The 24,440-nt window shown below is 39.4% G+C and overlaps 2 protein-coding genes across 2 annotated transcripts; one reads left to right on the plus strand and one right to left on the minus strand.

Annotated features, from left to right (window-relative positions):
- Positions 1–261: 261 nt before the first annotated feature.
- LOC122018818 lies at positions 262–1,269 on the plus strand. Its single transcript, XM_042576244.1, has 4 exons — positions 262–406; positions 491–634; positions 733–903; positions 987–1,269. The coding sequence occupies exons 1-4, from the start codon at positions 329–331 to the stop codon at positions 1,083–1,085; spliced, it is 492 nt and encodes a 163-aa protein (XP_042432178.1). The 5' UTR covers positions 262–328; the 3' UTR covers positions 1,086–1,269.
- A 1,306-nt stretch (positions 1,270–2,575) lies between these two features.
- On the minus strand, positions 2,576–3,896 carry LOC121996516 (WRKY transcription factor 55-like). The gene is made up of 3 exons (XM_042550509.1): positions 3,466–3,896; positions 3,208–3,327; positions 2,576–2,999 (listed from the first exon to the last, which is right to left on the minus strand). The coding sequence occupies exons 1-3, from the start codon at positions 3,894–3,896 to the stop codon at positions 2,576–2,578; spliced, it is 975 nt and encodes a 324-aa protein (XP_042406443.1).
- Positions 3,897–24,440: the final 20,544 nt, after the last annotated feature.

A 24,440-nucleotide genomic window follows, 5' to 3' on the forward strand; every position in this document is an offset into this window, starting at 1 on the left:
CCGCGCGAGAGACACGTCGATCCCTGCTCGACCCCTAACCTCTCCTGTGAGCACCACGCGCTTAAACTAACCACGACGGCTAGCTTGTTAATAGTGCTACACCATACGTTCCGCCGCAAGGGAATGTTTGTGGGCCGGCCGAAATTAAGCAGGAAGAACGAGGGCAGTTTAGTACTTTTGAATGTCCTACTTTTCAGGTAATTTTTGAGGCAAAGTACATGTGGATATATACGATCGATCGCATACAATCTCTTCGCCTCTTTATAAGCCTCGCCCCTCCGGTGCCCATCGCAGAGGGAGGAGGTCATAGCTAGGGTCAGAGAGGGAGATGGTGTCGAGGGAGCAAAAGAGAGCTGCACTCCATGAGAAGCTACAACTCCTCCGCTCACTCACCAACTCTCATGCAGTAACACACACACACATTTATATGGCTCTTCTTTATCTTTGATTCGTAGATTTAGTTAATTAGTTTATCTATTTGGCATGGCAGCTGAGGAAGTCCTCGATCATTTTGGATGCCTCAAAATACATCCAAGATTTGAAGCAGAAAGTTGGGAGATTGAAGCAAGAGATTAATGCATGCACACAGAGCCAAGTGCTGCAAAATAACAACGGCTCCCTGTGCTCGCCTCAGGTCATCGATCGATCACCTTTTGTCTGATTCGATGTGATATATATGGCTAGCTAGCTATTGACTCCTCCTTTCATTTGTTGCATGATTAACAATCAAAGGTGATCGTTGAAACCCTAGAGAAAGGGTTCCTGATCAACGTGTGCTCAGAGAAGAGCTGCCCCGGACTGCTTGCTTCAGTCCTAGAAGCGTTCGAGCAGTTGGGTCTTCATGTGGTGGAAGCAAAGGCCTCCTGCACTGATGCATTTCGTCTAGTGGCTGTTGGAAGAGAAGTAATTAATTAAGACGCTTTAATTAATTATCAGTTAATCTTTGCTACAAGTATATATTAATTTTAATTTGAATGATTAATTAGGCTGAAAGCATGGAAGCGCAAGCGGTGAAGGAAGCAGTGCAGCGTGCCGTCAGTTGCCTCTATGGAGAAGACAGTGAAGAAGACATGGATGATAATTAATTTATATCTCCCTGATTAATTATGGCCAAATGCGTGTGCATGAATGTTCTTCGTTCTGATCCTCTCGTTCAAAGTTTTGAGGGGCTTGCGAAAGTCCTTTGATGAAGGGAGAGGATACTCTATGCTTAATTGTGTAATCCATCTACAAATTAAATTCATGCCTGATCAAATTAAGTGTGATTAATTAATCTTCGCCTATAAATCTATAATTATTTCACCTAATTTTTAAAAGGTCAAAAAAGAAAAAAAAACTAATTTATTATTATTTTAAAATCCTAGTACCCTAAGGCGTGTCTCGATTCGTTGCTCAATTCGCGATCGAATCCCAAAGCCCCCTCCTCGCTTTCCTCTTGATTTAGGTCGCCATGGATCCTTTGCTCTTTGGCTGTTTTGTAATATGCGAAGAGAAGGTGATCCGATGTCCGCGATCGCGCTGTAGGTATGTCCTCTGAATCTCTCTCGTCTCTCGCCATGGATTGAGCGTGCTGCATTAGGTTATAGTATGGATTTTTATTTCCGTGTAAAGATGAGTTTTTTATGTTGTAGATTCCTGCTTTCTAGAAGATTTTAATGGTGGCTTCCTCGGCCGATTTAGTAGGCAAAAATGCTGGGAGGTATCTAAACTCTGCAATTAGCAGATACCACGTACGATTGGATTCGACTTCTGAACCTTAAAAATTTGGATGGGGAAAAAGCAGGATGGGCTGTTGCGGATGATTACATGGATCATATCGACGTCCAAGCAGCATACTGAGCACCGATGATAAGTGAGAAACACTAAAAAAGGGATGCCAATAAATGAAAAAGAAAGCTGGTAGTTCCCCGAGTCTTGGTTTTCTAGAATTATGGAAGTGCATGATGATACCCAAACTTTTACTAAGTTACAAATGTGTTCCTCCACTGATGGCATCATTGGATCATTTGCTGAATTTTGTACGTCTTGAAATAATCCTGTGGTAATGATTGGAGGGCAATTTAACTTCTTTTGTTTTGAACTCTCGCATCAAACTGATGCCTTTTCAGCATGAAAATAGTACTCATGAAAGTTGTAAAGAATATCACCAGCACCACAAGTAGGCTCTAATTGTTCTCCATTACTAATATTTATGTGCTTAACCTCTAGCTTGTTTGACTGGCATAGTTTAGTTGAAGCTGCTGCTATCAATTCTCTGTATTCCAAGAGGAAATAGCAAAGTCTGTGTGTCACTGGGTTCTTCTTATAAATCGTGGTAAACATGTTGTATGACTTGTTCACTAAAGAAATAAAAAGTACAAGTAGCTACTTTTTGTATCACTGAGACATTCATCCACACGACAAAATTAAGTTTTCCTCATTGAGAAATTCAGAATCAGTGATGAGGATAACTGCACAATTGGTCAGACTCAGTGGAGAGTAGCAGAAGTTACAAGACCTCAGTGCTTCTAGTTAGTATCGAATTATCCAGTGAATATACAAATTAATTGTGATAAAAGTAAAATTCAATTGGTGTCTAAAAGAACGGGTCTAGCGCCTGCAGTTTCCCTTGGCTTTGTGTGAAGATGACATCCAAGGTACTGCTACTGCTCCCTGAATTGAACATGGCATCTGCAAATTCTGCCACTGAATAATCAATGTCTCTACCACCCTGCATCTGTTCTATGTATCTATTGCTACTATCTCTGTTGAACCAGTTACGAAGTTGGATCAATGTGGTTTCTGGTGCTACTGTTTGCATATTATTTTCACCATTCTTGCTGTTGCTAACAGCACTTGGCATGAGCTCATTGGGGATCATTATTGGGGTCGGAGAAGTGCGGCAAGTGTGTGCACCGCAGTAGGTTACTTCAAGTGTGGATGGATCATCATCAAGCCGTTGCACTTTCTTCTTTCCTTTGCAACCATAGTGATTCTTGTGGGTGCAGTGATAGTAGCTTCTGCATTAGGTAAAAACTTCATGTCACTTAAATGTGTTGAGTTTTGAACCAGTAATTTATTTTATGTCATTGATCCGTATCCAAATCAATCACAAATGTTCTTAGGAGCCTAAAGTGATCCAGAAATGGAAGTAGTTGCGGAAAATTGAGATAGCTTTGAATTTTAAATTATCAATAAGTAGTACACTTACAGAAGGATATAAAATACCTTTGAAACCTCGAATTAAGTATCACTTTCTGACCATACTTCTTCCAGGTATATCCGTCATCAGGAGCATTCTCCATGTTAGGATGTGCCGGCACCAACTTTACCAAAGTGCCTTCCTTTCTGCAAATTCAACTGGTATGATCTAACTTTCCAATACTTTATGCTACAACATAATAGTATCGTTAACTTTCTTCCATATTGGTGGTTGGCAAACATGCAAAGGAGTTGGAGTAAGACATCAAGTTTTCAACATTTCACCTCTTCTTGGAAGATTTTTGCACCAAACACCTGCCCCCTCTCTGAGCCGATGATGCTGCCGAGTAGACATAGCTTGAGCCACCTGCAAACTCTGTCACTGCCGGCTGAATTTCCAGTGATCTCTGCGCCGGCATGCCAGCGCACAGAGGATTTCCCGTTCCTTCACAGGCACTCATGAGGAGCATTTGGACACTGCAAGAAGATTGGTTCTGCAGGGTATATAATCCTTGGATGGCTCTGTTGAAAGCACCAACAATCTCCTCGCAAGATCCCAAGAGGTAATGCGCATCGGATGCAACGTCGACCTGGAAGAGAAGGCTGCCCTCCAGTTCTTTAGCAAGCTTGCATGCGTCAAGGATTTGAGACAAGGCTGCCTCCATGAACCTCGCACTGCTTCTGTGCCACTGAATCAGAAGAAGAAATGGATACATAACAGCGAAAATGGAGGTCATTTTAAATCAAAGCAGTCTTATTTTCTAGACGTTAGTGTATTGAATGGGTAGGAAAGGGAGGACTCGGTCGCATTCTTGAGTCTTTGGGGTGACTCTCTTGTTCTAAAACAATCTTTGAACTCTTCCACAATGCGGCAGATTGCGTGGAATTTTCATCAATTACTTCGAACTCGCATTTTCCTCGTGTCATGTAAGTAATCTTGTTATCTTTGAATCAATAAAATTATCAATGCTAATGCTTTTCCGATTGTTTATGCCCTCTTGCGTTGCAATGTTATGGTACTGATGCATCGGCATGTCGATCTCACTAGCAGTTTGAAAGCTTTAGTTTTTAACTTTGAACTTTGACCTCGTGCTCCCCTGTTTGCAGTCTACAATTAATATGAGGTCCTTAATTACGTCATGCGCTACATTAATTTCTAAGATACATTGAACCATCATAATAATTTAACGTCAACTTTTCAATAATTTTAGTTCCAATTGATGCTATTTATTTATTTTGGGAAAAAAAAATCAAAAAGACATTTTTTTTATTAAAATTGTAAAAAGAGCGTTTTTTTGTAATTATTTATCATCAAAATCCAAACAACATTCCATCCTAGCTATTACCGTCTCATTTTATTTTTGTTTTGGAAAATGATGTACTATTTTTATTTATCATGAAAATAATATTCCATCGTACGGCTGTGGGCTATGATCGTTCACGTTGGCATCATCACCCTAATAACTAATTTGTCCCATGGTAAATCCTAATTTGTCCCTTTTTAAATGCCATCGGACCCCCCGGGTTAAACGTGATTTAACCCTTGATAATAACTACAATATAAATATTTCATCTCTAATCAACATTGATTAATATTATACTATAGTAATTATAAATAATAATTGCTATAAAATAGATACTTATCTTTAATATTAATATTATATTGTATAACAACTACAATTGCCAACTATTGGACCTCCTAGGTTTGGTGTTATATGATTTATCATTTTTTTAAGGGTAAATTATCCTAAACTCTCCGCATACAAACTCAACTTTATATTAAGTCCCTACGTCAGAAACATTTATTCTCACTCCCTAGAAATTTTTCTTTGCTTCAACTCCCTAATATACACTGATATACCTAATTGTCCTTATTTTTTAGGTATAAAAAGTTTAAAATGAGATATAAATCTTTAATTTTAAATTGAGCACATTTAAACTAGAATCTAATATATTTTCTATCAAATTACGGATGACTATTTTTTCGCTTAACTATAGATTGATATACTCGATTCTAGTTAAATGATGCTGAATTTAGATAAAAATAATGGTATAATTTTTCTTAAATTTAACATCACTTAACTAAAATTAAGTATATCAATCGATTAGTTAGATGGAAAAAAAGTCATGCTCAATTTTATAGAAAATATATTAGATTTTAGTATAAATATGCTACATTTAGAAGTAATTATATCTCATTTTAGATTGTTTTTAAAAAATATAGATAATTAAATAAATTGGTATGTATTAAAGAGTTGGAAGGGAGCTGAAATAAAAAAAAAAAAAGATTACATGTGGTAGCTTTTATAACAGTAGGTATTATAATTAGCCTAAAAAGTAAAGATAATTTTGAGAAAAAAAATATAATCCAATATGTTCGGTTCTATAAAAATTTTTCATCGATTATCAGGATAAATCGAGAAGCACACATGATGATCAACCTAGAAACCCAACATCCTTTGGTTACGCCTCCCATTTGGAGGAAAAATTTCTACAAATATATCGTAGCTGGGGTTTGAATTACGGATACTTAGATAATAATCTAGATATTCTATCGTGGTATCATGACCCTGGGAAAGGGGTTGTTTTAATGGTAAATGAAAAAAATGTTTTTATTATTATATATTTCAATATAAAAAAAGAGTATCCTAATTATTTTCGCTCATTTACTTTCCCTTCGAGTGTGGACGCAACTATAAATCAAAGAGATCGATATAGATGACAAATAGTCAAAGCCGTGTAAGAAAACAACTTTGCGAATAATAGACGCGTTAATTAAGTTTATGGATCAAACAGGACCAGAGAATTAATAGTTGAGGAAAGAATGATCAAAGCTTTTGGTTTTGTCCTGGTGTTTCGACTAGTTCTCATCGATGAATTCAACTCTCCAACGAAGTGCTAGCTAGCTGAAAGGTACGTACACAGGGCAGGAAAACTTCAATTGGGCGCCTTTGGAGTGGGGACACGTCCACGCACGTGAGGACCACAGTTGCCACATTCAACGGCACCCTTCGAACTAGGAAGACAGATCTTCCGGTAAAGAGATGGACTATTTGTAATTACGATCATGATTGCGATCTAGTAGTAATTAGTTATGATTCTTTCTTAAATTTACCGTCTTCTCGAGGTTATAGTTTGGATTTGGATGAATAACCGGATACTGTTAGTAGTGGATAAGTGGTTAGGTAGTTTGACGCTGAGCAGAAGACGATCTCCGGTTAGCCGGAAATCTACTTATTTTATTAACCAAGAGATTTGGACCACGAACCAGGGACATGACAGAACACAATCAGAACAGGGCGATGATTTTCTCGAAAACTTTTTTGTCGCATTGTTTATTTGCCAAGGTTGAGGCAGAGAAGAATCAGGCATGATAATGAATGAATTCGATGGGTGCTTCCTGTTTGTGTAGCAGAATCATGTCTCACTGTCGCACATCAACGGGGCAGTTTGACCGATCGCTAATCGAACCGGCTGATAGAACCAGACTAACCTGGTCGATTGATCGATTGGATACATTTATAGTTTGTAATCTTGTTGAATGGATCGACCTTGGGGTCATCTCGGACTACTGCTATCTAAATGACTCGTATAGAATGAGGCGACTGGTGGATTGAAGAATACTAGAAAATCGGAAAGCAAGCTCGTCGTTTTTAAAGAAAGAGACGGTGAAAATATTCTTAATCAACCTAAACGGTCTGAGAATAATTAAACAAATCCTAAACTCTAATTTGTAAACGATGAAAAATATCCTTGAATGCTAAAATCTATTTTTTTTTTCGTAATAAAAGTAATAAAAAAGATGTTCAGAATTTCTAAAAAAACAAAACTCTAAATAATATTTTTTAATCTGAAATATGAGTTGATACAGTAGTAGATATAGAGCCTCTGAGTCGGATCAAAGTGAAGATCGATTAACATGGTAGTCAAAGGTAAGGAGAGGTCAACCCTCAAAGCCAGTGCAGTCGATCGTCACGACCGAGAGTTTGTCTGACCAAACCGATGGGCCCGTCAGACACTGATCTACTGGATACTGATGCATAGTTAAAGACGAGTCAACACTTGCCAAAGCGAAGACTTCTTTTCCACTCGAAGATAGCATGATTAATCAGCTCGGTCGAGCAATCTAGTCGATCGGAACTATAATCCAATCAGACAAACTGGATGCCCGATCCGATTGGGTTCTTTGGCCAAACAAATAAGTCGAGTGAGGACGAATACCTAGCAACCCTTCATAAATCCGATCTGCCTGTCCTTATAAATTAATAATCGATGATCGAGTCGCAGGAGAAACTTGATTGGCTTGCCAAGTAAGCATGTGGTAAGCCCCTCAACCTAATGACCTCATATTTCTTGTTGTCATCTTATGCCACAGAGGATAGAGAATATTTTATCTATAAGCTGTACACTAGAAGTTTCTATCTTGTTAATCGTAGGGTTTGCAGGTCTATTTCAGAAACGGTGTCAAAGCGTCTTTATAGTATGTCATTTTTTAAAAACACTTTGAGATTCATGTATAAACAGTAATACTATAAAAGTGGTCTCTATCTACAGACACAGGTACACGAGGCTACGTGATTACACACGTTCATAGCCACTATTTTTTTAATGGAAAGGTAAATATATATCATCACAAATGTACAAACATACAAAAAAAGATCACGTAGCCTCTTATGTCTTGTCTGATGAACTGTCATATCTAGAAGGGGAATTGCGATCGTGTACATATGTTCACCTGTGTATAATCTCTCACACTCTGCTACTCATGTTGGCTATCTGATCATCCTCAGTATAAGATACCGAAGCTGAGGAATCAATCAGCACCGCCCATGATCTCTGTCCATACTGCTCGTGTCTCCTCATCACCACTAGCCATTCTCTGTCTTGTGTCGTCCGTCCTGGCTTCACCATCATGGGTGTCTTTGTACCCTCCATATCATGTGTCTCAAGTATGTGTCTAGGAGCCATTGATGTCTCCCCTAACTGTTAGGATCTCTTCGTACGGCTAGAGAGGGGGGTGTGAATAGCCGACCCCAATTGCTCGCGTTTCTTTCTACAAACTAGGGTTAGCGCAGCGGAAACTAAATGCAGAAAGAAAACAGGAGAAGAAATCAAACCTCTACGCAAGGATGTAACGAGGTTCGGAGATGAAACTCCTACTCCTCGGCGTGTCCGTAAGGTGGACGAAGCCTATCAATCCGTCGGTGGATGAGTCCCCGGAAAACCGGCTAAATCAAACTCCTTGTGGGTGGAGAAACCTCGCCACAATCACTTGCAACAGCAAGCTAAGAGTACAAGAGAATAGCAAGAACAAAATACAACGGGAATGTAAACACAGTAGCTTGCCTTCTCGTCGACTGGGGTCCCGGATGAAGTAGCAACTTCACGGACAGATGCAACAAGCAACTCAGCAGCAGCTGATCCAGTCGTGGAATGAAGCTCACGCCAAGCTTCGACAAGAAGGAGCTCAACAAAGCTCAAGCACAACAGCACTTCGCAACAGGAAGGAAGAAGAAGAAGTAAGAGTGCAGCAGCAGCCCTCGATCTCCTTTATACCTGCAAAGCAGACCTGCAAAGCAGACAGCGAAGAAGACGGAGATACCCGTTGAGAGAGCCAACGGATATATCTGGACCGATCAGATCTTCCTCTGATCGGTCCCCAGGACCGATCAGAGCTTCCTCTGATCGGTCCAGGGACCGATCAACATGCTATCTTCTTTTTCCTCCCGAACTTCTGTTCGCTTTCTGATCGGTCTGCAGACCCATCAGATGACAAACAGTAACATACTGTTTGGTTACTGATCGGTCACCAGACCGATCAGATAACCGTGTATCACTGGATCGATCCACTGATCGATCCAGGTCTTGGTTTTTCCCAAACCAAGTCCTACACCTTCCAAACCAATATCTGGTCAACCTTGACCTATTGGTATCTTATGCTTAGCATCCGGTCACTCCCTTGACCTGCTAAGCCTCCCCACCAAGTGTCCGGTCAATCCCTTTGACACACTTGGACTTTTCTCTTCGTGTCAAGTATCCGGTCACTCCCTTGACCTACTTGACCTTCTCAACACCAGATGTCCGATCACCCTTGATCTATCTGGATTTCCCTTGCCCGGCTTCACTCACCAGGACTTTCACCTAGCTTCACTCACTAGGATTTTCACCTGGCTTCACTCACCAGGATTTCCAATCTGCCCGACTTCACTCACCAGGACTTTCCCACTGCCTGACTTCACTCACCAGGACTTTCCCTTTCACCTAGCTTCACTCACTAGGATTTCCCGATTGCCTGGCTTCACTCACCAGGACTTTCCAAACGCCTAACATCCCAGTTAGGACTTTCCCACTGCCTGGCTTCACTCACCAGGACTTTCCACACTGCCTAACATCCCAGTTAGGACTTTCCCCGTGCAAAGTCTCCATACTTGGACTTTCCGCGTGCCAAGCTACCTGCTTGGACTTTTCCCCGTGCCAAGTCTCCGTACTTGGACTTTTCCAGTGCCAAGTCTCCATACTTGGACTTTTCGCGAATCAGGTCAACCAGGTCAACCTTGACCTAAGGTTGCACCTACAATCTCCCAAGTCAAACATCAAAATACAACTCGAGTCAAGTCACCTCGAGTCGGGTCAACCAGGTCAACCTTGACCTAAGGTTGCACCAACAATCTCCCCCTTTTTGATGTTTGACAAAACCCATAATCAAGTTAGGTTAACCCGATAACCTAACTTAGGTTTTCCAACCATCTTCCAATGTCCAATGTTCTTTCCTTGAACATTCTCTGGACATTCTCCCCTTAGGTTAACCCGATAACCTAACTTGGGTTCTCCAATAATTCTCCCCCTTTTTGACACACATCAAAAAGAATCCCAATGTTCTTCCTCGAACATTCCTTGACATTCTTCCCCTAGCTTAGGTTAACCCGATAACCTAACTTGGGTTCTCCAATAATTCTCCAATGAACACTCTCCCCTTTTTGACACACATCAAAAAGAAAAAAAGAGAGTATCAAGGTCAAGAGTTTCTTCCTAATGAAAATCCCATACCTTTCATTGAAACTCTTAATTTCCCCCTTAATACTAAACTCAACAATCAACTTAGTGATAATCCCATATCACTAATCCTTAAAAGTCTTAAGAAGTAAAAACTCCCCCTAAGAGTCAACTCCCCTTGACAATTAGGTAAAAACTCCCCCTAAAGGTCAACTCCCCCTTGACCATTGCACAACAATGTCTTGAAGAGTTTCAAACCTTTAGAAATCCAAAACACCTGAAATTTCAGACAAAACAGTCGAAAAATCAGCATTTGGCACGCCCTGATCGGTCACCAGACCGATCAGGGATTCCCTGGATCGGTCACAGTGACCGATCCAGCATCCCCTGGACCGATCAGGCAACCTCCTGATCGGTCCACAAGTCTGATATCAGATTTCTGATTTCTTCTCCCGAAATTCAGAAACCTCTAGAAAATCACAGAAAATTTCAAAAATTGTAAAATTTTAAGGATACATTCCTCATAACATACACTATCATGGAAAAATAATTTTCTATGAAAATAACTTCCATTTTTCAATCTTGATACAAAGTTCAAAAACTTTGAAATAGTTCAAGTTTAACTCAACTTTGTATCACAATGTTCAATGATGAATGCTATCACTAGGAAAGCTTCATCAAGGTTTTTCAAATCAATTTTAAAATGCTTTTAAAACCATTTGAATTTAGGACCATAATCTTAGGGCTAGATGTACATGACTTGTACACAAGCTTTCCCTATGATCCTCCATTTCTTGAATTAGGCTCATCTAGGTACAAGAACTATGCACCTTGATCCTAATTCATGATCCTAATATCTCACACACATCTAAAGTGTATCAAACACATCCATGGCAATTTTGATGTGAGATATGGGTTTAGGTATCTTAGACTAAGGTCTCATGCATTTTCTAAACACAAATTTGATCTCAATATCAAAATGTGTTTTTCATCCTTAAATCAATTCAATTGATTATTAATGCAAGAGATGATGACATGGCATATAATGATATCATAAGTAAAAACATGTGCCAATGTCATGATGTCATGGCATAAAGTTTGAAAATTTAAATAAAACATGACATATAAACTAGCCTAAGCATTATCATGACATTTCAAATGATAATAAAACTAAACATGATGTCATGACATGTGAGGGCAATCAATCATGGCAAGATTTAGCATAAATAAATATACCTAGATTACCTATCTAAGTATCCTTAACCACTTTGCTAACCTAAAATTTAACCCTTGATTGTCCTAAAATGCCAAAATCCTAATTTTGACACTTCTTGAACTCTAGATTAATTCATGCCACTTAAAGATCAAATTTATCCTCAAAACTTGGCATGTTTCATTTTTCCTCGAGAGTTCTCTAGATTTTCCCAAATTGTGCCAATTAAAATCATTCTTTTCCATAATGGCACATTTTACTCTTCCAAGGAGTAAATGATAATTCCATTTCATTTTCAAAAGTTCACAAAACCTTGAAAATGCTCCTTGAGTGTCAATTTCCTCAAAGTTGGGTTAACTACCCTTCTTATTGGAGTTGACACTCTCTAACCCATTTATGGGGTAGAAGATGCTCCTAGGAACCCAATATCTATGTGAGCTCATTGGGTTCACTAAATATTCACTAGGGATGACTTCCCTAGCAACCCTCCTAATGACCCTCTTAGGCTTTGAAGCCTTGGTCATTTGGGACTCATCAAGATCAACTCTAAGGGTGACTCCCCTTGTGACCTTGGTGGTGGTCTTCCTAGCCCTAGGTTTTGTTCCATAATCGAATGGAACACTATGATAAGTGGGCTTGACCACTTGGGACTTAGGTTTGTGACCCAAACCTTTCTTGTCCTTGGACTTGAGTTTTTGACTCTTAAACCCTAGAGATGACTTCTCCATGTTTTTAAGAGCCTTTTCTAAATTATCAAGTCTTGACCTCAAGACTTGATTTTCCCTCTCTAATACCTCAAGTGTTAATTTGTCATTTCCTCTTGAGATATTCCTAGGCATGTGTCTAGTCTTCTTGGGATTTCTACCTAGGTTTTCCTTAACTTTAGAAGCGTTAATCCTAGGGTTGGTATTTCTAGTGTTATCCTTACCTAGGCTAACATGTTTAGCTCCTAAGCACATGTATTGGTTCCTAAAGTTAACATGCTTATCATTATTAACAATTGCAACAAAACTACTAGCATGAGTTTTATTAGAATCGCAATAATGAACCTTAGAGATTACCTTAGGGTTTGCCTTAGCCCCCCCTATTGATGTGCTTGGTTTCTTGTCCTTGTGAGGTTGCCTCCCCCTCGGACATTGGCTCCTATAGTGTCCCCTTCGCTTGCATTGGAAGCACACCACGTGCTCCTTGCCTTTGCGTATCGGGCCTCCGGCTTCCTTGACCTTAGGCGCCGGTGGAGTCTTCCTAACTCTCTTTGGACATTTGCTCTTGTAATGTCCATACTCCCTACACTCAAAGCATAATATATGTAATTTGCTCGAAACTAAAGTGTTTGAGTTACCTAGGTTTGTGGATGGAGATGAGCTTTCTTCTTCATCCCTTCCGGAGGTAGAATCTTCTTCTTGCTCCGATCTTGAACAAGAGGAACTCTCCTCCTCTTCTTCCTTGGATGTTGAGTAGCCCTCAACTCCCAATTCGCTCCCTCCATGATGTGAGCTACTTGGCTCACTAGGCTCCTCTTCATGGCTTGAAGTGGAGCTCTCCTCATGGTACTTGGCCAAGTTATCCCATAATTCCTTGGCATTGTTGTAACCTATCTTACACAAGATGTTAGTAGGCAATGAAAATTCAATTATTCTCGTTACCTCTTCGTTGATTTCGGATTTGTGAATTTGTTCTCTTGTCCACTCCTTCTTCTCAAGTGGTTTTTCTTCCTTATCCACCGGAGGAATAAAACCTTCTTGTACACAAAACCAATTCATTATGTTAGTCATAAGAAAGTACTTCATCCTTACCTTCCAATACGCGAAGTCACCGCATTCGTAGAATGGTGGAATGGTGACATCTTCTCCGAGTAGATCCATCCTCTAGCTCGTGCTCCCCGGGTGTTAATCCGATGAAGAGCAAACCTTTGCTCTGATACCACTTGTTAGGATCTCTTCGTACGGCTAGAGAGGGGGGTGTGAATAGCCTACCCCAATTGCTCGCGTTTCTTTCTACAAACTAGGGTTAGCGCAGCGGAAACTAAATGCAGAAAGAAAACAGGAGAAGAAATCAAACCTCTACGCAAGGATGTAACGAGGTTCGGAGATGAAACTCCTACTCCTCGGCGTGTCCGTAAGGTGGACGAAGCCTATCAATCCGTCGGTGGATGAGTCCCCGGAAAACCGGCTAAATCAAACTCCTTGTGGGTGGAGAAACCTCGCCACAATCACTTGCAACAACAAGCTAAGAGTATAAGAGAATAGCAAGAACAAAATACAATGGGAATGTAAACACAGTAGCTTGCCTTCTCGTCGACTGGGGTCCCGGATGAAGTAGCAACTTCACGGATAGATGCAACAAGCAACTCAGCAGCAGCTGATCCAGTCGTGGAATGAAGCTCATGCGAAGCTTCGACAAGGAGGAGCTCAACAAAGCTCAAGCACAACAGCACTTCGCAACAGGAAGGAAGAAGAAGAAGTAAGAGTGCAGCAGCAGCCCTCGATCTCCTTTATACCTGCAAAGCAGACCTGCAAAGCAGACAGCGAAGAAGACGGAGATACCCGTTGAGAAAGCCAACGGATATATCTGGACCGATCTGGACATATCCTGATCGGTCCAGGAAGACTCTGATCGGTCCTGTGGACCGATCAGATCTTCCTCTGATCGGTCCCCAGGACCGATCAGATCTTCCTCTGATCGGTCCCCAGGACCGATCAGAGCTTCCTCTGATCGGTCCAGGGACCGATCAGCATGCTATCTTCTTTTTCCTCCCGAACTTCTGTTCGCTTTCTGATCGGTCTGCAGACCCATCAGATGACAAACAGTAACATACTGTTTGGTTACTGATCGGTCACCAGACCGATCAGATAACCGTGTATCACTGGATCGATCCACTGATCGATCCAGGTCTTGGTTTTTCCCAAACCAAGTCCTACACCTTCCAAACCAATATCTGGTCAACCTTGACCTATTGGTATCTTATGCTTAGCATCCGGTCACTCCCTTGACCTGCTAAGCCTCCCCACCAAGTGTCCGGTCAATCCCTTTGACCCACTTGGACTTTTCTCTTCGTGTCAAGTATCCGGTCACTCCCTTGACCTACTTGTTGGAGTGTATACTGAAAGCCTAAGCTTTGTAAACATTTATTATGAATAAAGAATCACATTTGGTCTAATTGTCTACATTTGTTTGTAGTTGTTCATTTAATTTATATTGTAGATAACATAGTATGTGGTGTCACATACAGAAGATGATGTTATCAGTACCTTATAAATTATAAACAGTAGCTAACGACCAAAATGGAAAAGGAACAAACCATTAGAAGGTCGTAGTGTAATTAGGTATTAGTTTATCTTGACTATATAATTACACTAGTACACTCAGAGTTAATTGAGTAGGACCATTTGAGGTCGTTTCTTTTATACTGACTTTATAAAGGAACAAAGACCTCAGTTATTATGGAAGTGTGTGCTCTTAATCCTAATATAATAACAAGCACATATATTTGATATTTATTTCTTTAATTTATCAATGGGTGAGATTTAGTTCGTTGAATCAATAAACCCGATAAGTTGGGAAATGATATCACTTATAGTGTGTGTTGTTGATTATAGAAGGAAACTGTGTCCTAGAGATACTAGGTTGATAATGTCCTCAAGAGGAGCTCATAAAGATTGTCATGTTAAACCCTGCAGGTGGACTTAGTCCGACATGACAATAAGGTTGAGTGGTACTACTCTTGGACTTAGATATTAATTAAATGAGTTGTCAGTAACTCACTTAATTAGTGAACATTTGATATCTTAAACACAGGGAGACTAACACACTCATAATAAGAAGGAGCCCAAAAATGTAATTTGGGATTGGTGCGGTAGTTCAATGATAGTTCTCTAGTGGAATGAATTATCATTGATAAAATTAAGTTGTGTGTTCGGGGCGAACACGGGATGCTTAATTTTATCGGGAGACCAAAATCAATTCCTCCTCTCGGTCCCTATCGTAGCCTCTTATTTATAGAGTTCTATACCCACCTATACCCACCTTCTATACCCACCAATAAGGGGCCGGCCAAGCTAGCTTGGGAACCAAGCTAGGGCCGGCCTAGGTATATTATTGGGTGGCCGGCCCTAACTTGAACCCAAGCTAGTGGGGGCCGGCCAAATTAAATTAAAAAGGGATTTTAATTTTAATTTTTATTATTATGTGGAAGATATAATTTAAAGAGAATTAAAATTAAAATATCTCTCTTGTAAAAGATCTATAAAAGATTAAAGAAAGAGGTTAGATCTCTTTCCTTATTTGTAGATTGGAGAGATGTTTTATTTTTCTTTAAAATTATTCACATGTTGATAAAATTAAAATTATAGAAATTTCCTTTTATCAACCATGAAGAGATTTTAAAGAGAAATTTTATTTTTAAAATTTCGGAAACAAATTAGGAAGTTTTAATTGTTGATTAAAACTTGTCCAATTTGTTCTCCAATGATGTGGCCGGCCATTGAAGATTGATTTGGAAAATTTATTTTATTTTTCTAAATTAAATCATCTCAAGGAAATTGAGGAAATTTTATTGTAATTAAATTTCCTAATTTGCCTAGGCCAAGGAATATAAAAGAAGGGGTGAGGGTGCCTTCATGAGATACAACCTCTATTATTTTCTCTCCCTCTTTTGTTCCTTGGTGTGGCCGGCCATCCTCTCCCTCTCTTCCTCTTGTGGTGGCCGAACCTCTCTCCCTTCCTTGGAGCTCTTGTGGTGGCCGGATACTACTTGGAGAAGAAGAAGAAGAAGGAGAGAAAGCTAGCATCTCTTGGAGCTTGGTTAGTATTTTGGTTTTCTTCTTTGGTGAAGTTCTTCCTTTGTGGCCGAACCTTGCTTGGAGGAGAAGAAGGTGGTTGGTGGTTTCTCATCTCGGTAGATCGTTGCCCACACAACGTCTGAGGTTAGAAGAGGAATCTGTAGAAGATCAAGAGGTTTTTCTACAAGGTATAACTAGTAATTTTGATTTCCGCATCATGCTAGTTATTTATGGAAATAATACCAAATACAAGAGGCTTACGTTCTAGTATTTCGAATATATTTTTCGATGTTGTGTTCTTTTGTTTTCTTTCTTTTCCTTGTGATTTGATTGTTCTCTTTGGTTAACCTAAAGTTATTTTAGGAAATTAAATATTAGCTTTCTATTAAAGGTTTTGTCTAGTCGGTGGTGGTTGCTCCCATATCCAAGAAGGCCATGTGCCTCGCCACGTCGATCTTGGGAACCTTTTATGGAAATTAATATTTAATGGAATTAATAACTTAAGGAGACTTGGGTCGAACGTGTTAAGTTCCGCAGGAGATCCAAGTCAAAACCTAAAAGAACAAATAGATTAAGTTTTGGATCAAACGTGTTAAGTTCCGCAGGCGATCCAAAATTTAATTTAAAAGAACACATGGTAGCTAGGAAAAGGTTCATACCTTTGTACAAAATTTTTATACAGTGGAACCTCTAGGTTTTCCGAGTAGCAACCAACAATTGGTATCAGAGCTAGGGTTTTGCCTCTGTGTATTTGGTATTTAGTTTAATTATGCACATGTCATACATAATTTAGGCAGGTTAATAGTAGGATGTGCTAACTTTGTGGATGCAGGATCCAACTATTATGGCTTTTAGTTAATTATGTGTGTGATTGGACCCTTGGACATGTCAAGGGCAATTTATATGTGTGTGCATGATTGTATTAAAATACAGCAGGAGCTGTATTTAGTTTTATTAGGATTTTATTTTTGATCTAGATACATGTACATTCCTTTTATGGAATATAGGATCAAAATGTAAAATTCTATTTATGTCGCGGATCGAATCTTGCAAAGCGTGGAACCTTCTAAGGACCAGAGGCGCAGCGGAACAAGGAGCAAGATGGATGCGACAGCTAGACCCGGAGGCGGTGGCCAAATATGGCAGCAGCTTGGGATGACAACACACGGAGGACAATTAAGAGATAAAAGTCATAATAGTTGAAAATTAAATTTTCTATTTATTGCTTTTATATTGTGCTGTGTGTGCATGTTAGTTTACAAGTTTAGTAGGCTAGCATAGTTAAAATTCCTCATTTATAAATAACTAAGTGGGAGAGGGATTTTTAAATAAATCCCATGGTCTCCATTACTGGTTTGTAAGTGATGCAAACAAGCTTGCGCGTTGGCTCTGAGTGCCTTCCTCCATAACGGATGAGCTTGTTTGTGGATCACTAGAACAGACTTCCATTTTTGGATGACTATAGGAAGTTAATTAAGAGCGTGTGATCTTCCCCAACGGAAGGGGCATAATCTTATTAATGGACTTAGTGTCAAGTAATGGTATACACTTAGACACATCTAATAGTATCCTCCCCAACGGAGTCACTATTATTATTTGTGTGACCAAATAATACCAACTATTAATTTTATTTGTCAAAAAGTTAGGTTGACAAGATAATAAAATTAATGGGTTAAAACCCTCCTTTTACAAATGTTGAATTTGTATACGTCCACACTAACGTGGCATACAAAATTCACGGTGTTTTGAGGTGTTGGTTAATTTAAAATAGTATTGTTTGAGGAATCAATATTATTCTAAATTTAGAGTTCTGACCAAAAGTTATTTGTGATTCTTAGGATGACTTTCAACCCTTGTCCATCATACTTCAACAAAATAAACTTCTGGACCTAATTACATAGATTGGAAAAGGAACACGGGCATTGTTACTTCTGAAAGCTATAAATTTGTCTTGACCTTGCCCTGATGCACCCATTGGTGAATCTACCCAAGAGGAGGTTGAGTATCATAGGAGGTGGGTAAGGGGGGATGAGATGGCGCGGTGTTACATTTTGACTTCAATGTCAAATGTATTGCAACATCGACATCAAGATTTACCAACGACTTATGATATTATGAACAATCTCAAGGAGCTCTTTGGTCATCAGGATAGGGCTTCTAGACAAGAAGCTATGAGAAAGATAATGCAACCACCATGCAAGAGGGTACTCCTGTGAGGAATCATATCCTAAAGATGATGGCTTATCCGAACGAGATACGGATCCTTGGAGGAGAAATTGATGGGAAACCCGGATCGATATGATCCTCCAAACACTACCTAGAAGTTTTGAGCAGTTCCTGAACTATAATATGAATAAAAGGATTTATTCATTGGGGAACTACTAACTTCAAGCAGCTGAAGGATTATTTCGTCACAATTCTCAAATTCACTTTCTTGAAAATGGTTCTACTTCTAAACCGAAAGGAAAGAAGAAGAAGAAACAAGTGGCTCGCAAAGAAAGTGAATAAATCTCAGTCTCGGGATTTAAAGCTAGAGTGAAGAAGAAGGGCAAGTGCTTCATCTGCAAGCAGGACATTGGAAGGCGGATTGTCCTCGTAGGAACCAAAACAAAGGTATATCTCATGCTCGGTTGTTGAAACATGTTTAGCGGTGTTATCTACCAAGACCTGGTGTTACGGGAGCCACCGATCATGTCTGCAATTCCTTGTAGGGGTTCCAAACCGACGACTATCTGAAGGGAGATTACCGTCTACATGGGCAATGCTACTAAGGTGGCAGTTGTTGCAGTGGGAGACGTCTACTTGTCTTTTAGTAGAAATAGAAAGTTGGTGTTAAGAAATTGTCTTTATGTACCCAGTTTTAGAAAGAATTTAATTTCAGTTTCTAAACTGTTTATAGATGGATATTCAGTTTCTTTCAGTAACGATGTAGTTATTAAAAGAAATAAAGTGATTATCTATTCTGGTGCATTAGTTGGCAATTTGTATATTTTAAATCCAATTTCTTCCACAAAGCAAAACATGGAAATTTATAACTCATCTTCTAATTCTAATAAGAGAAAAGAACCTTCAGAAATGAACCAAGCATATCTTTGGCATCTAAGACTTGGTCATGTTAATTTAAGTAGGATTCAGAGGCTTATAGCCGATGGACTTTTGAGTTCATTAGAGTTGGAAAATTTTCCAACTTGTGAATCTTGCTTAGAAGGTAAAATGACCAAGAGGCCGTTCAAGGCCAAGGGGTATAGAGCCAAAGAAGTGTTAGAGTTGGTTCACTCTGATTTGTGTGGTCCTATGTCTGGTCATGCTTGAGGAGGTTTTTAATATTTTGTCTCTTTCATGGACGATTATTCAAGATATGGATACATTTACCTAATGCGCAAGTCCGAGTGCTTTGACAAGTTCAAAGAATACAAGGCCGATGTGGAGAAGCGATTAGGTAAAAGTATCAAGACACTACGATCTGATCGTGGTGGCGAATACCTCTTAGGAGAGTTTAGGAATTACTTATCAGAGGCTGGTATTCAATCCCAATTGTCTGCACCTGGAACACCCCAACAGAATGGTGTAGCAGAACGAAGGAATAGGACTCTTATGGAGATGGTTAGATCGATGATGAGTTATTCAGAATTACCAAATTCATTTTGGGGATATGCTCTGGAAACAGCAGTATACGTTCTGAACTTAGTACCTTCTAAATCAGTTTCTTCTACTCCCATAGAATTGTGGAATGGGCGAAAACCCAGTCTAAGACATATTCGGATTTGGGGTAGTCCAGCACATGTGCTGAAACCAGATGCTGATAAGTTAGAATCTCGTACAGAAGTTCGCGTGTTTGTAGGATATCCCAAAGGAACGAAAGGTGGTTTATTTTATAGTCCTAAAGACCAGAAGGTCATTGTTAGCACCAATGCCCGTTTTAGAAGAAGACTATATAATGGATCACAAGCCCGAGTAAAGTTGTTTTAGAAGAACTAAGAGGACACGTCTACTTTAGTACCAACAAGACAAGATGAAGTACCACAAGAGACCGCAACACGTGTCACACATGATACACAACCACGATGCCTCGTCGTAGTGGGAGGGTTGTGAGGCAACTGAAAGATTCATGTTTTGGGAGAGTCTTGGATTTGATCCGTAAACATGAACTCGATCCCGGACATATGATGAAACACTCCAAGATATAGATGCGAGATCTTGACAAAAGGCAATGAATTACGAAATAGAGTCCATGTACTCTAATAAGGTTTGGGAGCTTGTAGAACCACACGATGGTGTAAAAGCCGTTGGATGCAAGTGGATCTACAAAAGGAAAAGAGACGGATGGGAAGGTAGAAACCTTCAAAGCTAGGCTTGTTGCAAAAGGGTACACAAAAGAGGGAATCGATTATGAGGAGACATTTTCACCGGTAGCCATGCTTAAGTCTATCCGGATACTCTTATCCATTGCTGCTCATATGGATTATGAGATTTGGCAAATGGATGTCAAGACAGCTTTCCTTGATGGAAGTCTTGAAGAGAACATCCATATGAAGCAACCAGAAGAGTTCATTGAAAAAGGCAAAGAGCATCTAGTGTGCAAGCTCAATCGGTCCATTTATGGACTGAAGCAAGTTTCAAGGTCTTGGAACATCCGGTTTAATAAAGTAATCCAGTCATATGGATTTATTCAAAGTCCGGATGAGTCTTGTGTATATAAGAAGTGTAACGGAAACGTGGTGGTATTTCTTGTACTATACGTAGATGATATTTTGTTAATTGGCAACAATGTCAAGGTATTATCAGACGTAAGGGTATGGTTGTCCAAACAATTTGATATGAAGGACTTAGGAGAATGTGCACACATTCTTGGGATCAAAGTTATAAGGGATCGTAAGAAAAGAATGTTGTGTCTATCCCAAGCTTCATATATAGATACAATCCTTGCTCGTTTTAACATGCAGGATTCCAAGAAAGGTTTCTTACCTTTTAGACATGGAGTAGCTCTATCTAAAGAGATGTCTCCAAAGACATCAAAAGAGATAGAGGACATGAAAGCAGTTCCTTATGCTTCGGCTGTAGGAAGCCTAATGTATGCAATCTTATGTACGAGACACGATATCATTTCTGGTGGGCATGGTCGTGAGATATCGAGTAACTCGACAAGGACATTGGTGCGATAAAGCATATATTAAAGTACCCGAGAAGGACTAGAGATTATATGCTAGTTTACCAAGCGGACGATTGGGTTACATGGATTTTGATTTCCAATCGGATAGGGATAACAGTAAGTCTACATCAAGCTATGTGTTTACTTTAGGAGGTGGAGCCATTTCATGGAGGAGTGTTAGCGGAAATGCGTTTTGGACTCAACCATGGAAGCTGAATATGTAGCACCTCTGAGGCAGCTAAAAGCAGTATGGCTCAGAACTTTCTAATGGACTTAGATGTGATTCTGGTTTGCCCAAAATCATCACAATTTATTGTGATAATAGTGGTGCGATTGCAAACTCGAAGGAACCACGAGCTCATAAGGCAAGTAAACATATAGGGCGCAAGTACGAGATATTGTGGAGCGAGGAGAAGTTGTCATCGCCAAGATTGCATCGGATAACCTGGCGGATCCTTTCACTAAGGCCCTCCGAAAGCTTTCAATCGGCATGTGGAGGGAATGGGAATCAGATGTATGGTAGAAGATATGGCAGCTTAGTCATTAGTATAAGTGGGAGATTGTTGGAGTGTATACTGAAAGCCTAAGCTTTGTAAACATTTATTATGAATAAAGAATTACATTTGGTTTAATTGTCTACATTTGTTTGTAGTTGTTCATTTAATTTATATTGTAGATAACATAGTATGTGGTGTCACATACAGAAGATGATGTTATCAGTACCTTATAAATTATAAACAGTAGCTCACGACCAAAATGGAAAAGGAACAAACCATTAGAAGGTCGTAGTGTAATTAGGTATTAGTTTATCTTGACTATATAATTACACTAGTACACTCAGAGTGTATTGAGTAGGACCATTTGAGGTCGTTTCTTTTATACTGACTTTATAAAGGAACAAAGACCTCAGTTATTATGGAAGTGTGTGCTCTTAATCCTAATATAATAACAAGCACATATATTTGATATTTATTTCTTTAATTTATCAATGGGTGAGATTTAGTTCGTTGAATCAATAAACCCGATAAGTTGGGAAATGGTATCACTTATAGTGTATGTTGTTGATTATAGAAGGAAACTGTGTCCTAGATATACTAGGTTGATAATGTCCTCAAGAGGAGCTCATAAAGATTGTCATGTTAAACCCTGCAGGTGGACTTAGTCCGACATGACAATAAGGTTGAGTGGTACTACTCTTGGACTTAGATATTAATTAAATGAGTTGTCAGTAACTCACTTAATTAGTGGACATTCGATATCTTAAACACAGGGAGACTAACACACTCATAATAAGAAGGAGCCCAAAAATGTAATTTGGGATTGGTGCGGTAGTTCAATGATAGTTCTCTAGTGGAATGAATTATCATTGATAAAATTAAGTTGTGTGTTCGGGGCGAACACGGGATGCTTAATTTTATCAGGAGACCAAAACCAATTCCTCCTCTCGGTCCCTATCGTAGCCTCTTATTTATAGAGTTCTATACCCACCTATACCTACCTTCTATACCCACCAATAAGGGGCCGGCCAAGCTAGCTTGGGAACCAAGCTAGGGACGGCCTAGGTATATTATTGTGTGGCCGGCCCTAGCTTGAACCCAAGCTAGTGGGGGCCGGCCAAATTAAATTAAAAAAGGGATTTTAATTTTAATTTTTATTATTATGTGGAAGATATAATTTAAAGAGAATTAAAATTAAAATATCTCTCTTGTAAAAGATCTATAAAAGATTAAAGAAAGAGATTAGATCTCTTTCCTTATTTGTAGATTGGAGAGATGTTTTATTTTTTCTTTAAAAATTATTCACATGTTGATAAAATTAAAATTATAGAAATTTCCTTTTATCAACCATGAAGAGATTTTAAAGAGAAATTTTATTTTTTCCGGAAACAAATTAGGAAGTTTTAATTGTTGATTAAAACTTGTCCAATTTGTTCTCCAATGATGTGGCCGACCATTGAAGATTGATTTGGAAAATTTATTTTATTTTTCTAAATTAAATCATGTCAAGGAAATTGAGGAAATTTTATTGTAATTAAATTTCCTAATTTGCCTAGGCCAAGGAATATAAAAGAAGGGGTGAGGGTGCCTTCATGAGATACAACCTCTATTATTTTCTCTCCCTCTTTTGTTCCTTGGTGTGGCCGGCCATCCTCTCCCTCTCTTCCTCTTGTGGTGGCCGAACCTCTCTCCCTTCCTTGGAGCTCTTGTGGTGGCCGGATACTACTCGGAGAAGAAGAAGAAGAAGGAGAGAAAGCTAGCATCTCTTGGAGCTTGGTTAGTATTTTGGTTTTCTTCTTTGGTGAAGTTCTTCCTTTGTGGCCGAACCTTGCTTGGAGGAGAAGAAGGTGGTTGGTGGTTTCTCATCTCGGTAGATCGTTGCCCACACAACGTCCGAGGTTAGAAGAGGAATACGGTAGAAGATCAAGAGGTTTTTCTACAAGGTATAACTAGTAATTTTTATTTCCGCATCATGCTAGTTATTTATGGAAATAATACCAAATACAAGAGGCTTACGTTCTAGTATTTCGAATATATTTTTCGATGTTGTGTTCTTTTGTTTTCTTTCTTTTCCTTGTGATTTGATTGTTCTCTTTGGTTAACCTAAAGTTATTTTAGGAAATTAAATATTAGCTTTTTATTAAAGGTTTTGTCTAGTCGGTGGTGGTTGCTCCCATATCCAAGAAGGCCATGTGCCTCGCCACGTCAGTACTGGGAACCTTTTATGGAAATTAATATTTAATGGAATTAATAACTTAAGGAGACTTGAGTCGAACGTGTTAAGTTCCGCAGGAGATCCAAGTCAAAACCTAAAAGAACAAATAGATTAAGTTTTGGATCAAACGTGTTAAGTTCCGCAGGCGATCCAAAATTTAATTTAAAAGAACACATGGTAGCTAGGAAAAGGTTCAGACCTTTGTACAAAATTTTTGTACAGTGGAACCTCTAGGTTTTCCGAGTAGCAACCAACACTACTTGACCTTCTCAACACCAGATGTCCGATCACCCTTGATCTATCTGGATTTCCCTTGCCCGGCTTCACTCACCAGGACTTTCACCTAGCTTCACTCACTAGGATTTTCACCTGGCTTCACTCACCAGGATTTCCAATCTGCCCGGCTTCACTC

Source organism: Zingiber officinale, chromosome 1A, assembly GCF_018446385.1.
Source record: "Zingiber officinale cultivar Zhangliang chromosome 1A, Zo_v1.1, whole genome shotgun sequence".
NCBI classification, from domain to species: domain Eukaryota; kingdom Viridiplantae; phylum Streptophyta; class Magnoliopsida; order Zingiberales; family Zingiberaceae; genus Zingiber; species Zingiber officinale.